General features: G+C 35.1%; 1 protein-coding gene across 7 annotated transcripts in view; it reads left to right on the plus strand.

The window, feature by feature from the left end:
* Nucleotides 1–18,131, plus strand: part of NCAPG (non-SMC condensin I complex subunit G) — a 32,854-nt gene that overhangs the window by 1,415 nt on the left and 13,308 nt on the right. For 2 of the 7 annotated variants that reach the window (XM_004038484.5, XM_019025392.4), the window contains exons 2-12: nucleotides 133–336; nucleotides 827–1,055; nucleotides 2,761–2,906; nucleotides 3,182–3,266; nucleotides 5,176–5,368; nucleotides 5,850–5,999; nucleotides 10,893–11,033; nucleotides 11,556–11,679; nucleotides 12,879–12,968; nucleotides 13,293–13,472; nucleotides 16,188–16,298. In XM_004038484.5, the coding sequence (XP_004038532.1) occupies nucleotides 133–336; nucleotides 827–1,055; nucleotides 2,761–2,906; nucleotides 3,182–3,266; nucleotides 5,176–5,368; nucleotides 5,850–5,999; nucleotides 10,893–11,033; nucleotides 11,556–11,679; nucleotides 12,879–12,968; nucleotides 13,293–13,472; nucleotides 16,188–16,298 (1,653 nt within the window). Of the gene's footprint in view, nucleotides 1–132; nucleotides 337–826; nucleotides 1,056–2,760; nucleotides 2,907–3,181; nucleotides 3,267–5,175; nucleotides 5,369–5,849; nucleotides 6,000–10,892; nucleotides 11,034–11,555; nucleotides 11,680–12,878; nucleotides 12,969–13,292; nucleotides 13,479–16,187; nucleotides 16,299–18,131 lie in introns of all 7 variants that reach the window. The other 5 variants (XM_055385465.2, XM_055385466.2, XM_055385468.2 and 2 more) reach the window with 3 other exon arrangements.

Below are 18,131 nucleotides of genomic sequence, written 5' to 3' on the forward strand. Positions count from 1 at the left end.
TAAGAGTTTACTAAATAAAGATTTTAATTTGTCTGCATTATTATGGCTAGTGCTTTCATCAGTCTTAGGGTGATGTTGGGAATAAAGGGTTTTTATCGGTGCAGTTTATGAAGGGTTTCTTTTGTCTTTCAGATGGATGATAAGACAGTTTTTCATGAGGAGTTCATTCATTACCTTAAATATGTTATGATGGTCTATAAACGTGAACCAGCTGTGGAGAGGGTAATAGAATTTGCAGCAAAGTTTGTTACCTCATTTCACCAATCAGATGTGGAAGATGATGAGGAAGAGGAAGATGGTGGCCTTTTAAATTATTTGTTTACTTTTCTCTTAAAGGTACTATGAAAATGATAGCCTTGGGGAGGGATTTTAGAAAATTTTGCCACTTTAAAAGAGTCGTGGGAGTTTGTATGTTTTTGACAATGAAATATCTAGTGATTGAAAAAATCTGAATGAGTCTACCTTTCATAGGAAATATTAGAATTATCATTATGATTAAAAAGTGGACTTTAACTCCAGCATTAAATTTTTAATGACCTCTTTAAACCAGTTCTCCTTTGTTTATTTTAAATGAGTTCTGTATTTTAGAAGCCTCTACAAAGAGGACTATGTAACTTAGCAAAGACTTCTTTCAGACTGTTTATTTTGAGACTGTATAAAATATATATTTGCTATACATATGGACCAAGGTAGCATTATAGGTTCTCTTCAGGAAATGAATTGTTGTTGTAACTTCTTGCATTCTGAATGTATAGAGTTCAGATAATATTGATTATTTGGGAGTGGTATGTGACTATGAATAAATTTTGATTTGTTTCTGTTTTAGTCTCATGAAGCAAACAGCAATGCAGTGAGATTTAGAGTGTGCCAGCTCATAAACAAGCTTTTGGGAAGTATGCCAGAAAATGCTCAGATTGATGATGATGTGTTTGATAAAATTAATAAAGCCATGCTTATTAGATTGAAAGATAAGATTCCAAATGTGAGAATACAGGCAGTTCTGGCGCTTTCACGACTTCAGGATCCCAAGGATGATGAATGCCCAGTGGTTAATGGTGTGTGTAGTTTCCTAAATCTTTTTTCAGATTTGTTGATTTTGTTAAATTCTCAGTATTTGAAATTTTTTATTATGGTCTGTACATTTGAAGAGTATAGGTAATTAATATATGATTCAGATAAAAAAAAAAAAAAAACCTAAGTAGCAACCACCCAGCTTAAAAAAAAAAGTCAGTACTTGCATCCTATCCCAGTTGCATCCCTGTCCCTCAGAAGTAACTATTAAATCCTCAGTTTGGGGTTAATTAGTCTTTTGCTTAAATTAAAAAAAATTTTTTTGCATAAATCACATATGTCTATCTTAATGTTTTCCTGTCATTTTGTGTAAATCATGCTGTATGTATATATTTAGCAGCCAATTATATTTCTATATAATACCTGTTACTGTGTTTTGCCCATTTTTTCATTGGGTTTTTAATTTAAAATACTATTTTAAAAAATTCATTTGCATTCTTTATATATTTTGAAAAGAAATCCTTGGGTTATATGAATTGTAGATCTCTTCCTGTTTTACGTGGCTCATTGGGGTATCATTGTTTCACTCCCTTTGGGGTATCTTTTTTTGAACAGAAATTCTTATGTCAAAAATATAAATCTCTGCCATTATGATTCATATTTTTTAATCTCTTTTTTAAGGAATTTTTTCTTACCTCTGGGGTCATAAAGGTAGTTGTATTTCATTTTTCCATATGTGCCTAGGTATGTTTTAGGCACTCTTCTGTCCTTTTTGTCCCTGTTACCAGTTTTATAATCACTGGTATATTTATCACTATAGTAGTTGGTATTTTTTTTGGTGTTAAAAGATACCCATAATAATATTGTGTAAAACATAGGTATTTGATAGTCAACCTGTACTTAATAATTGAGGTAGGAAAGATGTGAGAAGTACAGATAAATATATTTAAATATAAGAAATGGGTTTGTTTCAATGAATAAAACCAAAAAATATTTCCTTTTAGGTCTCATTAAAAACCAAAATAATGGGCCCTTATAAAGCCATATCAGTTTAAAATAAACTGCTATATTAAGCTTTCTCTTAAATATTGAGGAGTAGCACAGACATAATCTTAATGATGAATTTTCTGTGACTTTTAGGGCTATTTGTTTTCACTTTTGGCCTAAGAGCCAGTCCGTTGACTAATTCCCCCTTGTGTCTTTAGAAGGGAAGTTGGTGGCCTGCGCAGCAGTGACTCAGGCCTGTAATCTCAGCACTTTGGCTCCAACCTGGGCAACATAATGAGATCTTGTCTCCAAAAAAAAAGAAAAAGAAGGAAGTTGGTGGGAAAAAAACTTCAACTAAAATATGTGAGACTAAAAAATGACATTACTTTCTGTTACAGATGGGTTCTCACTCGGGCTGGATTGCAGAGGTGTGGCCTCAAACTCCTGGGCTTAAGTGATCCTTCCACCTCAGCCTCCTAAGTAACTGGAAGCGCCACTACCATGCCTAGCTAATTTTTTATTTTAAAATTATTTTGTAGAGACAGGGGTCTTGCTATATTGCTCAGGCTGGTCTTGAACTCTTGGCTTCAAGCTCTCCACCTACCTTGGCCTCCCAAAGTGCTGGTTATAGGCAGTAGCCATCGTGCCCAGCCTATCTTTATCATATTAAAGGCATTTTAAAATATCAAAATGTGTGTTATTTTATGACTATAGTTAAATAAGTAATTTCATCAGTACTAAAATGTATTGCTTTATTTTTAGCATATGCTACTTTGATTGAAAATGATTCAAATCCAGAAGTTAGACGGGCAGTGTTATCATGTATTGCACCATCAGCAAAGACTTTGCCAAAAATTGTAGGGCGCACCAAGGATGTGAAAGAGGCTGTCAGAAAGCTGGCTTATCAGGTAAATAAGTTCAATGTCTTGTGTTGGCATATTCTTAAAGGACAAGGAGCCATTTTCTTAAAGTGCTTTTGAAAAATACTTGGCATGTAATAATTTCTTCAATTGAGGTTTTATGGAGAACACAGGTAATTTAGGTAGAATCTTACTGTATTAACTGTGTTACCAGATATTAATTTCTTTTGGAGATTCTGGGTAATTTTCTAAGATGGTGATATTCTTATGAAATCTATAAATTGTGTTGAGGTTAATGACCATCTTTATAAATTATTTTTAAGGTTTTAGCTGAAAAGGTTCATATGAGAGCTATGTCCATTGCTCAGAGAGTAATGCTCCTTCAACAAGGTCTTAATGACAGATCAGGTAAGATAAACAACTTTATATATACAAAACTTTAGTAGATTTTGAGGTCAGACTTAACAAGGTTTAAGAAACGAGTGTCAAATCAGGTCAAGTAAGCCTGCCAGTCCCATGAACCTGGTGAAATTTATCTTGATTTATTATATAGAAAACATAGGGCTAAAGATTTTGATATATATATATATATATATTTTTGAGACGGAGTCTCACTCTATCACACAGACGAGTGCTGTGGTGCAATCTTGGCTCACTGCAACCTCTGCCTTCTAGTTTCAAGCGATTCTCCTGCCTCAGCCTCCTGAGCAGCTGGGATTACGGGTGAACATCACCATGTCTGGTTAATTTTTATATTTTTATAGAGACGGGGTTTCACCATGTTGGCCAGACTGGTCTTGAACTCCTGACCTCAAGTGATGCACCTGCTTCGGCCTCCCAAAGTGTTGGGATTACAGGCGTGAGCCACCGCGTCTGGCCAAGATCTTGGTATTTTGAAGGAACAGAGCTTATTTCTTTCACCCTTTCTGTATTTTACAGATGGAGAAACAATACTTAAGTCTGTAGAGCTAATTCATGTCAGAAGTAGGAAAAGATCTATTTGCCCTCTCTCTCTGACTTAAAAAAAAAATGCTGTTCCTTATGTGTATACTTTGGTATGAATGTGTTCTGTGTATCAGAAACAACAAATAGGAATGCTCAGACCAGTATAATTTTCCTATTTTTTTTTTTTTTTCTGTTAGAGTGGAGTTCCCCAACATTTTTGACACCAAGGATCGATTTTGTGGAAGACAGTTTTTCCACAGAGGGCGGGCTGGATGGTTTCCAGATGAAACTGTTCCACCTCAAATCATCAGGCATTACTTAGATTCTCATAAGGAGCGTGCAACCTGGATACCTCATGTGCGCAGTTCACAATAGAGTTCCTGCGCCTAAGAGAATCTAATGCATCTGCTGATCTGACAGTAGGAAGAGCTTAGGTGGTAATGCTCGTTAGACCACGGCTTACCTCCTCTTGTGCGGCCCGGTTCCTAACAGGCCACAGACTGGTACTAGTCCGTGGCCCAGGGGTTGGGGAGCCTGAGAGACTCTGCTTATAGGAATGATATTTTTTGAAGTTTTTAACTCTCATGAGAAGGCCAAGGTGGCTCTATTGTGCTGTAGTGAGAAAACCGACTTGAGTTTGAAAACATTGTCAGAGGACTAATTACTAGGATGACCTTAAAAGCTAAGACTAAGGTTTGTTCAGTGACGTGTGCTTGTATAGTTCACTACTGCAAATAGCAATCGTGTAATAGATGAAATCAGATAACAAGTGAGATAATAGCTATTACATATTCTGGGCTAACACCTGAAGCCCATTGAACCCAGGGGAGAAGGAATGTAAAGATATTTTTGTAGGCTGTGGTATTTGGTGCTGAGCCTTTTCCATTTTTATTTGTAAGTGACCATCACAGTGGCTTTTGCAGTATCACGGTACTTCTTTTTTTTACCTTTAATATGCTTAGTTGGCTGGGTGCTATGGCTCACACCTGTAATCTAAGCACTTTTGGAGGCCGAGGCAGGCGGATCACGAGGTCAAGAGATTGAGACCATCCTGGCCAACATGGTGAAACAAAAATTAGCTGGGCGTGGTGGCGCATGCCTGTAGTCCCAGCTACTCGGGAGGCTGAGGCAGGAGAATCGCTTGAATCTGGTAGGTGGAGGTTGCAGTGAACCAAGATCGCGCCACTGCACTCCAGCCTGGTGACAGAGCGAGACTCTGTCTCAAAAAATATATATATACATGCTTAGTTGTGCCTCTTAACCTCTACTATTTCTATTGTAAATACTGACTTTGTGAATTAAAATAGACAAAATACAAGAGATGGAAGCTAGAGGGAGCCTTTGTTCACCTATGTTTCAAATGACTCAATAGATGCTGTGAAACAAGCTATGCAGAAGCATCTTCTTCAAGGCTGGTTACGGTTCTCTGAAGGAAATATCTTAGAGTTGCTCCATCGGTTGGATGTAGAAAATTCTTCTGAAGTGGCAGTCTCTGTTCTCAATGCCTTGTTTTCAATAACTCCTCTCAGTGAACTGGTGGGACTCTGTAAAAACAATGATGGCAGGTACATAAAGGATTCATTCTTTGAAATGTAATACTGATTAACTTATGCAATTAATTTGTTTTTTTTCCTCCCCATAGCTTAAGATTATATTAATACCTTTAATCTTACCTCTCTTTTGTTTTCTTTTAGTCTGATGAATATCTTTTTATCCTTCCTTTTTCCCCTCCTGGTGTAAGAACTCATAACTTTATCGTAGACTATCTACTTTAGCTATGCTTTTCCCCCCTTCAGTTTCTTACTTTGATTTTTGAATTAGCCTACCATAAGAAAATCCAGCAACATGCACCCCTAGTATATGTTTGCTTATTTGGTTCTTTTTTGTTCTAAGTTTCTCCATTCCTTTTTGTGTGGATACATTAATGACTCTAATTAAAAGGATAGTGTAGTGGTTTTAAAGCAAATCTTATTATTCTCATTTTTGTACTCTTCAATTTTTAATGGTAAAAAGATCATGCTTTCTCTCACACTCTTTTAAATGAAGGAAATTGATTCCAGTGGAGACATTAACTCCTGAAATTGCTTTGTATTGGTGTGCCCTTTGTGAATATTTGAAATCAAAAGGAGATGAAGGTGAAGAATTTTTAGAGCAGATTTTGCCAGAGCCTGTAGTATATGCAGACTATTTATTGAGGTAAATTTTTTTTCTTTTAGTTTGGAGAGTGATTGTGTTGCTGCATGTGTCAACCTCCCAGTCCCCTTCCTCAAAGTCATGTTTGATTGTGAATATGTTAAAAATCCTCTTTTTGTACATGTAGGGATAGTTATATACATCGAGTCTTTTTGAATATCTTGTGCTGGTCTGTATACTGAAAGAGCAAGTCACTATGTTTAGGATCATTTCTTCAAAACTGTTAAGATATGATTATGACCATTTCTGCATAAAGTTGATAATGATGATATATTATTTCTGAAATTGGTTGGCACATTTTCTGTTAAGTGTTAGATAATAAATATCTTAGGGTCCTGTGGGCCATACCGTCTGTCACAATGACTCAACTCTGCCGTGGTATTGTAAAAGCAGCCAAAGACAATGTAAGTAACTGTTTTTCAATAAAACTTTTATTGACTTTTATGGCCACTAAATAGTTGAACTTTAATATTCATGTGTTAACAAAATAAGAAATTTAAAAAAATGATCAGTTAAAAATTTAAAATAGTCTTAGCTTGCAAGCTATATAACAGGTAATAGGCTGGATTTGATGCACGGACCATTGTTTTCCAATTCACAGTGTGGATCTTTGTGGCCAGTTTTATTTATTAAAAACTTACTATCTGGCTTCATGTTTTAAAGTTTTTTCAAAATATGCCTTTTTAAAAAACAATTTGGATTACCATAATTATACCTCTTAAGAAATTATTTGGATTACTTTACTTCAATTTAAAATTATACAAGAAAAACATGAATGCATTTTTGTCAAAATTCAAATACAGAGGTATAAGGAATAAAAATGTGGAATTCCCTCTTTTATTTCCTACTTCCTCAATCCCATTGATTAGCAACTAAGTGTATATTCTAGCAACCCTTAGAATTAGCAACTAAACAATATAGGGTGTATATTCAAACCTCTTTCTCTGCATTTATATACATTTTTTGAGTACGGGTTTCTTTAAAAATATAACACTGTATATATACTTTTTTTTTCAACTGATACCTGAGATCATTATATATTGGTGCATATGTAATGTAATAGATACTGTTACAGTCTTAACAGCATATCATTCCATAGTATGGTGGTAACATTTAATTTATTCCTCTGTTGATGGACATTTAGGATGTTTCCATTTTTCACTGATAAAAGCAAAAGTATGTTAAATTTCCTTTACATTTTTGGGTACCTTTGGGATTTTTGGGGTTAATTCCAAGAAATAAGTTGCTACACCAAAGGATAATATATCTATATTTTGATAGACATTGGTATGTAGGTTTTTAACTTCAACTTTATGGTTTATTTATTTTTTTTGAGACGGAGTCTTGCTCTGTCGCCAGGCTGGAGTGCAATAGTGCGATCTTGGCTCACTGCATCCTCCGCCTCCCGTGTTCAAGCGATTCTCTTGCCTCAGCCTCCTGAGTAGCTGGGACTACAGGCACGCGCCACTATGCCCAGCTAATTTTTGTATTTTTAGTAGAGATGGGGTTTCACCATGTTGGCCAGGATGGTCTCAATCTCTTGACCTCGTGATCTGCCTGCCTTGGCCTCCCAAAGTGCTGGGATTACAGGCGTGAGCCACAGCGCCCAGCCTGATGAATTTTTTTAAAAAAGCTTCCATATAATATGAATTACGGACCTGAATTATCTGTATGAAGTAACAGTTCTCTGCTTTTGTTTAAAATGATCTCACATAAAAGTTAGGCAGCAAAGCTGTGCATGCCTCTAAATTTCCCCTGCAAAAATCCTAAATCTAGGATAAGTATCTCAAATGTGAGCCAGTAGGGAAACTATAGCTCAAGCCCATGTTAACATCATGAAGAACCTGTGTGAATCTAATGAGCATTTTAATGTTAATTATTTCATACTTTGACATTTAATTAGGGAATTCATTATAATGCTGTTTGGGCCATGTTGAAATGTTTCCAAAAGGAATGAGTTTGTGGCAAAGTTTAATAATATATATAAATATAAAAGATGTTTATAGAAGGTAGTGAAAATACAAGAAAATATGAGGAAATGTTAAATATTTAAATGGCATAAAGGGGGAGGAGTTTTCCTCAAGGACAGCATCAGAAGGTGACTTGTAAAAAGCTTGATTCCTCCCTTCTGAAAGGTCAGGGATTAACATTTCCTTTGTCACTCTGTCTTAGTTTTGAAATAAGTAACTTTAACCTCTTCGACTTATTTTCTTCACCTTTAAAGAGGAAAATTTTCGGCTGGGTGCTGTGGCTCATGCCTGTAATCCCAGCACTTTAGGAGGCTGAGGCCGGTGGATCACGAGGTCAGGAGATCGAGACCATCCTAGCCGACATAGTGAAACCCCGTCTCTACTAAAAATACAAAAAAATTAGCTGGGCGTGGTGGCAGGCGCCTGTAGTCCTAGCTACTCGGGAGGCTGAGGTAGGAGAATAGTGTGAACCTGGGAGGTGGAGCTTGCAATGAGCCGAGACCGCGCCACCGCACTCCAGCCTGGGCGACAGAGTGAGACTCCGTCTCAAAAAAAACAAAAAAAAGAAGAAAACTTTCAGAAATTTATTTTAGTGATTGTTGAAAGAATACCTAAAAAATAGAATGACTGTCTTTTTGGAGGAACATGACTAGATGGGATTAGTATACTTGAGTACAGAAACAAAATTAAATTGAAAAATTGTTTCCTGATAATCTCAGGAATATGTTTTCAGGCATACTGTATATTTTAGGCAGTAGATTCAATGACTGAGAACTCTGATGTGAAACAATTTTGGTTAACCAAGGTGCTCACTTAAAGAGCAAACGAGGAAATGAGGATTATCAAATTAGAGTAAGTAAATGGGACAACAATAAAATTTGTTGAAAGCCGTCTTAAATATAAATTCTTAGACTTTAAAATACTTTCTTGAGTGGTCTCTTCATTATAATAAATGTCTTTATAAATGGTTAGGATTTCATGGTAACTAAAATTGGTGGGTCAGTTTTAAGTTGTATTTATGCAGTTGAGGATTTTTAATCTATTAATTAAACAACTGTTTGAATTTACTTAAAAAAAAAACTCAGTCAAGATGCTATGCATTTTGCTGAAGCTGGGCTGGAGAAGTGGGGAGAGATACAAAGATGAGTATAAATGAAGGTTTTCTTTTAGCCTGTCAGAAAAGAGTAACTCTACTGATTGGTTGATTTTGATAGTTATCGGTAGTGTAGTTTTCCTTAGCTTCCTACTAGAACCCAAGGGGTGGCTGATGTCTTAAAAGTCCTAATCTTGTGGCCAGAAATTTATGAGCTTTTATTTACTCTTGGTCATCACTTTGTAATACATGAGAGGATACTCATTCATTATACATTATACCACAATTTCTGTAACTTGGTTTTTGTCCCCCCCACCCCCCCCCCTTTTTTTGTTTTTTTTAAGAGACGTAGTCTTGCTTTGTTGCCCAGGCTGGAGTGCAGTAGCGTGATCTTGGCTTACTGCAGCCTCTGCCTCCCAGGTTCAAGCAATTCTCCTGCCTCAGCCTCCTGAGTAGCTGGGATTACAGGTGCCTGCCACCACATTTGGCTGGTTTTTATATTTTTAGTAGAGATGGGGTTTTACCATGTTGGTTAGGCTCTTCTTGAACTCCTGATGTCAAGTGATCCTCCCGCCTCAACCCCCCAAAGTGTTGGGATTACAGGTGTGAGCCACTGTGCCCGGCGACATTTTTTAAATGACATTTTTGATCAGGATTGTTTTTCATGTTACTTCCATCTTAAAGGCACTTCGCTGTCTAAGCTTCAATTCTCAGTTCTGCTTTTAAGTAGCTTTTTTTATTCCACACAAAAAGCAGAGGCTACTGAATATACAGCCTTCTTGGTGAGGATTATAAAGGGCTTTAGTTTGGGTGGTGATGTGTGTAGTAAGAATAAAAAGTTAAAATAAAAGGTAGCTGATGGTGGTGGTGTATACAGAGATTAGTAGGGTTTCTAAGAAAGAATAATAAAAATTTGTGAAATTGTTTCTATTTTTCTGATTTTTTTCAAAAGAGATAATTGTATTCATGGATTACTTGTGTAACTATTGTTACAATTTTTAAAAATAAAAGAATGATAATTAGGCATGATGAAGATTAAATCTTTTTTTTTTTTTTTTTTTTTTGAGATGGAGTTTTTCTCTGTCACCCAGGCTAGAGTGCAGTGGTGTGATCTCGGCTCACTGCAACCTCCGCCTCCTGGATTCAAGCAATTCTTCTGCCTCAGCCTCCTGAGTAGCTGGGATTACAGTAGCCACCATGCCTGGCTAATTTTTTTGTACTTTTAGTAGAGACAGGGTTTCACCATCTTGGCCAGGCTAGTCTGGAACTCCTGACCTTGTGGTGCACCTGCCTCGGCCTCCCAAAGTGTTGGGATTACAGGTGTGAGCCACTGTGCCCAGCTGAAGATTAGATCTTTATGACTAATTGGATTTTTGGGCAAGGGATTCAGAACTTGATAGATGCTTCTTGACTTAAAGTGGGGCTACGTCATAAGTCAAATGAGTTTAATTCTCAGATAAACTCATCCTAAAGTTGAAAAATTGTAAGTTGGACCACCTGTAATTGGGGACCATCTGTAATTGGGAGAATGCTAGTGGCATTGAAATAATTAGTTATCAGTTAGACATAAATATGTACCTTTTGAAAATTTCCCATAGAATATTTGAGTCATTATTGAAAATACATTTTCAAATTCTTTTGATTCATCAATAAGTTTGTTTGCAAAAGTTAATGACAGTGGCATAGAATTGAGTTTGTAGACCAAATTACATGGCATAGATATGTATTTAGACGAATATGACCTGAAAATGGCCCTTTTCTGATCTAATGGTGGGAATCAACTCATTTGATGTTTCTTAAAAGATTCTACTTTATTAATTCTGCTTGTTTTAGTTACATCCAGAGCATTCCAGTTGTTAATGAAGAACACAGAGGTGATTTTTCGTATATTGGAAATTTGATGACAAAAGAATTCATAGGTCAACAATTGATTCTAATTATTAAGTCTTTGGATACCAGTGAAGAAGGAGGAAGGTATGTCTAAATGTTAACACTCATTCTAATTTGCCCTTCTAATTTCTTATGTTGAAATATAGTCCTTTTACAATATAACTAAACATATTTACCCTAGCTCTCTAAAGTGGTATAAAAAGTTTTCTTTTCCCTTCTACATATTTCCATATATACACATACATTTATATTTCTAGTTCAATTTCCTCAGAATAAATCAATGAAATTGCAGTTTTTGGTTAAAAGTTTCTGTTTAGATTTATTAAGGCTAGTAGCATTTTCTAAAAGGTTTAATCATTTCTGGTATTTTGTCATTTTATCATGTTGATTTATTAAAAATCATAGGGTGTTTTATAAAATTTTTTTTTGTGAGGAATGAGAATATTTGACCTAAAGTCTGTACATACAGATTTTTGTACCTATTATAGTGATAAACCTAAGTGAAAGAACTGAGGCAAATGTAATTAAGTTTGCAGAGTAGGTGAATGTTAGAGATAAAACATGTTTTGTCATAATGATATTTAAATTAATTCTTTTTGACTGCAGAAAAAAACTGCTGGCTGTTTTACAGGAGATTCTTATTTTACCCACAATCCCAATATCCCTGGTTTCTTTTCTTGTTGAAAGACTACTCCACATCATTATAGATGATAATAAGAGAACACAAATTGTAAGTAATTTTCCTCATTGTTGATAAAGAGGTTTTGGTCAGTGACATTGAATACTGTCTTATTTTCTCTTTAGAACTTTTTGTTTTGTCTGTTTTGTCTTAGGTTCGTCTCTTTAATGAGTTTTAAAATTTCTTAAAACCATTATCTATCTCTTACATACACAGAATACTTGAAAAATGTCACCTTCTTCCTCTTAGTGTACCTGTTATTGTTGAATAAGTTTGAAATGGAGCAGGTTTGGTAGGAAGTTACAAGTGGGGATATGGTTTTGTCCATGAGGCACTGGGTGCTAGTGTTTTTGAGAGCTTACTCAAATTGTACATACTAGGGTTTAGAATCTCATCTGACACTTTCTGGCTTTGTGGCTTTGGACAAGTTATTCTGCTGTTTTACTTGTCTGCAAATAAGAATAGCAATGAAATCTACCTTTCATTTTTCAATGAGGTATTGTTCATAAAGGTATTGTTCTGTATTGCTTGATAAATACAGAAATAATTGTTTACTATAATACTATTTCAGTGTTATTTTTTTCTGGCATAGCCAAAAAAGACAGATCTGTATCATTTATTTCATAAAAATCATATAATTTCAGTTGCAGGTTAATTCACAGATCATCTCTTCCATCCTCTCCTTATATATACACCCCTTCTACAACATACTTAGTTGTTATTCAGCATCTGCTTAAATACTTTCATTTGGGAGGCAGCCTTTTCCTGATCAGCCAATTCCAATATACAAGTGGTTCTGAAAGGAAAGTCCTTCTTTATGCTATTATTATTTATGCGTTGTCTACCCAAAGGAAGAATAAAAAGATATTCCATTTTTCTGTGTTTAACTCCTACAGAGCTGAACAAGAGAAGGGTTGAGGATTATAGGCAGAGAATTTAACAGTGTCTCATCTTAAGCACCATAATTCATTTTTCTGTTTTTCAAACATTATATGAGGGATAATTTACTTTCACTGTCTGTGTGCCTATTTCCCTTCCATTCAAATAATTTCATTTTGTAGTCAGATGTATTGTTTTGTTTTGTTTTTTTCTAAAATTGTCTAGCAAACAGAATGTGTGCTATTTCTACCTGTATGTTTTTGCTCTATTATTCAATATATGGTGGATACTACTTGGAGTTTTATATAGAATTTTGATACTATTTGCTGATATATAAAACATATATAAAAGCATGTACTCTGAACTTACAGGTTACAGAAATTATCTCAGAGATTCGGGCGCCCATTGTTACTGTTGGTGTTAATAACGATCCAGCTGATGTAAGAAAGAAAGAACTCAAGGTAAGTCTCTTTTAAATGAAAGAAGTGCTTGAGTGTAATGTAGCTGGGCAAGTCTATTCTTTCCTCTTGCTGTGCAGTTCTGAAATGTTTCTCACATAATCAAATTATTGTTTAATTGTTAAACTATAAGAATATTTAAAATGTTACCACATATGTCAGTCTCAGAGATATGCAGATCTCTGTGTCAGGAAAACTACAAGTTTGCATATGCCTGACTCATTAAATTCTGGGCAGTTGAGATATTAAATAATACTCCTGAGCTGCTACAGATATTCATATTAACAGTTTTTGTTCAGTGTTGAAACAATTTATATCTTCCCTTAGATGGCTGAAATAAAAGTTAAGCTTATTGAAGCCAAAGAAGCTTTGGAAAATTGCATTACCTTACAGGATTTTAATCGGGCATCAGAATTAAAAGAAGAAATAAAAGCATTAGAAGATGCCAGAATAAACCTTTTGAAAGAGACAGAGCAACTTGAAATTAAAGAAGTCCACATAGAGAAGGTACAGGTAACTTTTTTCATAATAAATCTCAGGTGTTATTAATCATCTCAACTAAATCTTATTTTCTCTAACTTCTAGAATTGCCAAAATATATTTACTTTGAGCACTTTACAACGTGACATGAATTAAAATGAAAAAAGTTTTTCCCTGTTTCTATTTTTGGACTTTGAAAGGCCTTAATTAACTTTAATTATTGGAGGTAGGACTTTATTTGCTTCCTTGTCATGCTAATCTCTAGAATCCGAAGTCTTTCTTCCAGGGAAGCTAGCTTTCCAGTGGTTCACATCTGAGTTTTCTGTTTTTTGTCTTGAATGGTTTAAAAAAGGAAAATACATCCATTTTCCTCTTATTTGTGGAGGATCCATGACCTTTCTTTTTTATTGCTAGCAAAATAATTTCTATGGTAACGTGCATTTTTTTAAAGCTAAATTACTTTTGTGTTTTTAGAAAAAGCTACGCAGCTTTGTTATTTTTAATGAAATACTGAAATATGTCTAGTAACATTTAAAGCTTGCTTTTCAGTAGTTCCTTTTTTAAAAAATTAGTTTGTTAAAGTAGTCTCTTAAATGGAATATGTCTTTCCTTCTGAAAGAAATTTTTTGTTAATGGTGTTGATACCATTCTGTCTTACAACAAATGATAAATATGTAAACATAAGATAGGTATCAATTAATATTTGATATTAACTTTAATTTCTTTTGGGATCTTGTCTTTTGTAATGAACATCATTTATTGTTGTACTTTTGGGATGTGCTGATTATTCTCATAAAAAGAATGCTAAATAGGAGACTCTTTTATATAGGAGAGTTTCATGAGTTATGTTTCTGATCTCTTTAGCCATAGACATCCCAACTCCAACACCCACCTTCCCAGAGAGTATGCCTGAATTTTATTTTGATAGCTGGTGGCTTCTTTTATTTGACGAAGTCTGTGGGCCATTATAGGCTATTAAATTTGGAAAGCAAATTTAAAGCAAAAACTGAAAATATCATCTGAAAAATGACAAACTTTAGGTCAAAATTATAAAATTAGCAAAAGTAGTCTATCATGGTTAATATCATCTGATTAACTTGACTTGCTTTGACCACTTATGTGCCTATTTGTCCTGTTCGAGGGCTACAAATCTGTTAAAATTCAACTACAACAGAGCATAATAAATGCTATGGTCAGGGAAGTATAGAGGTTTTATGGAGAGGTTTCTAATGCTGGTAGAGTATTGTTGGCTTCCCCAGAAGAAGACATGTTTTATCCTGAGATTAGAATAAAAATAACAATATAATCTAACAGTCAGAGGATACTTTTTCTGTGGTAGTCACAGCATTAATTACTTCACAAATGTGAATTCATTCTTTTCTTCCTATAGGCCTATGAGGTTGGTACTATTATTATCTTCATTTTACAAAGGGCAAGTAAGTTGCCCAAAATCACACAGATAGTAAATGGTGGAGGCAGGATTTAAACCCAAGAAGTGGCTCTAGACTTGTGCTTTTAACTCACTCTGTGCTGTCTCTCCTCAATGAATTATGGAAGGAATGTTGTAGACAGATGGAGCAACATCTGTGATGGTCCAGAAGTTAAAGAATGCCTGTTATGTTTTAAAACTTCAGGTCCATGTGACTAGAGAATTGATGGGGAGAAGCAGGAGAGAAATCTGGGGAAAAATTAAGGGCTAGGTCATGTAAGGCTTTGCGTAAGCAATATTAAAAATTTTGTATTCTAAGGATTGTGGTGAACCACTAGTATTTTAAGTGGTTAGGTAAGTCTTATGTCTCAGATCACTGTTGTTTAGGAAATGGATTGGAGAGTAGTAAAAGCTTAGACAGGCATAATAGTTGGGAGACTTACAGTAGGGTTGGGAGACTTACAGATGATGGTAGTCTGAACAAGATAATGACAGTGGATTTGGAAAGTAGTGATGAACTTGAGAGGTATTTAGAAATTAGTAACAGGGAGAAAAGGGAGTCAGGAATGTATCTTAGGTCTTTTGGTTTAGACAACTGGGTAGATGGTGATGACAGTATGAAGATAGAGAACAAGGAAGAGGAGAAATTTGTGTAATGATGAGTTCCCTTTTGGACATGTTGAGTTTGAGGAGACTGTGGAACATCCAAGAGGAAATGTCTTTTAGCAGTTATATATATGAATCTGAAACTTAGAAAATAGCTGGGCTAGCTCATAGATGATAAACGAGGTTGTCAGGTTTTTTTTTTTTTTTGAGGTGATAATTAGGCAAGATGAAGATTAGACTTTTTTTTTTTTTTTTGAGACAACGTCTCCCTCTGTTGCCCAGGCTGGAGTGCAGTGGCATGATCTCAGCTCACTGCAACTTCCGACTCCCGTGTTCAAGCCATTCTCGTGCCTCGGCCTCCCAAGTAGCTGGGACCACAGGTGTGCACCACCACACTAATTTTTGTGTTTTTAGTAGAGATGAAGTTTTGCCATGTTGACCAGGCTGGTCCCAAATTCCTGACCTCAAGTGATCTACCTGCCTTGGCCCCCCAAAGTGCTAGGATTACAGGCGTGAGTCGTTGCGCCTGGCTGAAGTTGCCAATTTTAAAATCCTGCCTCTACCATTTACTATCTGTGTGATAGCTGTAAGATCACCTAGAGTCTATATAGAGTGACAGTATGCCCTGCACAAAGCCCTGAGAAAGCAAACCTTTAAGGGATGGGGAGAAGATATTACTAATGCTGAATATTTTGTCTTCATTTTAGAATGATGCTGAAACATTGCAGAAATGTCTTATTTTATGCTATGAACTGTTGAAGCAGATGTCCATTTCAACAGGCTTAAGTGCAACCATGAATGGAATCATCGAATCTTTGGTATGTTGATGGCCTCTTGGGCTTTATTTTAGTCCACTCCTTTCTTATTTTGTAAGTGATATGTTCTTTAGAAATCAAAATAATGAAAAGATTACTGTCTTAAATATCTGATAAGTATAAATGATAAAATATATATATATAGCAGCTACTTCATATTGTGAGGATTAAATAAGATAATGTCTGTAAAGGACCTGATATATAAGTTACAGTCTTTTAAATATTTGAAAAAATGATTTTATACTGGAAAGAGATACAGAATATCTTCATTTTTTGAATAGTAAGAGAGGAGATACTGAAACATACCAGGAATATTTAAGTACTGGAATTGTGCTATGTAATGAGACTGAGACAATCACATTTTATGCCCTGGGAAAGGAATTTATTTATTATATTTAAAGGGCTTTTAAAATAACCCTTTGTAGGTAATTCCCATAGGGACACAAGTACTGTAAGACTCTAGAACATTACTTTCTGATAAGGAATATAGTGCAAACCATATGTAACTTTACATTTTTTAGTAGCCACATTAAAAAAAGTGGCTTTTTTTTTAAAGCCACTGTTTTTTAAAAAAAAGAGGATAATTTTAGTATATTGAATATATCCAACTGTATTATTTGGATATGTCCAATATATCCAAAATATTAATCATTTCATTATTTACTCACTATTAAAACTGTTGCAATGTTTTACATTCTGTTTTGCATACTAAGTCTTATAGCGCATCTTAAACTGGACTAGTCACATTTCAGGTGTTCAGTAGCCACATGAGGCTAATGGCTACAGTATTAGTGCACTGTTTTGTTGTTGTTGTTGTTTTTGATAGTACTACTCATTCAGAGCAAATTCTGTATGTAGCCAGGTTCTTACAGAAGTCTCTCAAAACTGTATTTACTTGGTATTAGTGAGAAATAGCCAATGAATGTAATCTGAAGTCTAATTCCTTGGGTTGTCATGAGTTCCTGAATGTAGTAAAGAAAACCAATTTTAATAGTTTAGAGCTTCTGGAGAAATACTGTTTTGTACTCAACCATTAGAATTTAGCTTTATTTTTGGAAAAGCAGTTATCTTTAGTGAAAAGTGATGCTTAATTTGTGCTTGGGCATTTTATGTCTGGTCCTACAAAATTGAAGTAATAAATACGAAGACTGTATATATGTGGGAAAGGATATACAGTGTTATGTGAAGAATAAACACAAAATTGAATGATCATAATGATTTTAAATGTATAAAAATCTGGTTAAAGATTGAAAGAGATTAGTAGAGGAATATAAAAGATGTTTGGATAAAAGTTATATTTTTATGAAGTTACTGTGTTTTAAATAAAAGATTTAATTATTCATTGGGACAATACAAATTATTCATTGAGCAAATATTTACTGAACATCTATTACATACTAAGTGCTGGGATGGTACATGGTATACAAAATAGATATAGATTGCCCACGTTGATCTGGTCAAGTGAGAGGAGCATCGATTAAGTAAAGAAATAAGGGAAACTTTGTGCTATTAGTGCTTGCTATGAAGAAGAGCTATATGGCCGTATGTGAACTTATAATAGCAGGATTTGACCTATTCATGGAAGGTGACCCTGGTCTGATATTTGAGTAGACATTAACTATATGAAAAAGTGAGAGAAGATTGTTTAATATGGTAGCTGTCAGCCACACATGGCTTTTAAAAACTAGACCAAAATGAGATATGCTGTAAGGATTAAAAACATGTTGGGGGTTGGGCGTGGTGGCTCACACCTGTAATCCTAGTACATTGGGAGGCCAAGGTGAGATGGCTTGAGCTCAGGAGTTTGAGACCAGCCTGGGCAACATGGTGAAACCC

This window comes from Gorilla gorilla, chromosome 3 (assembly GCF_029281585.2).
Source record: "Gorilla gorilla gorilla isolate KB3781 chromosome 3, NHGRI_mGorGor1-v2.1_pri, whole genome shotgun sequence".
NCBI classification, from domain to species: domain Eukaryota; kingdom Metazoa; phylum Chordata; class Mammalia; order Primates; family Hominidae; genus Gorilla; species Gorilla gorilla.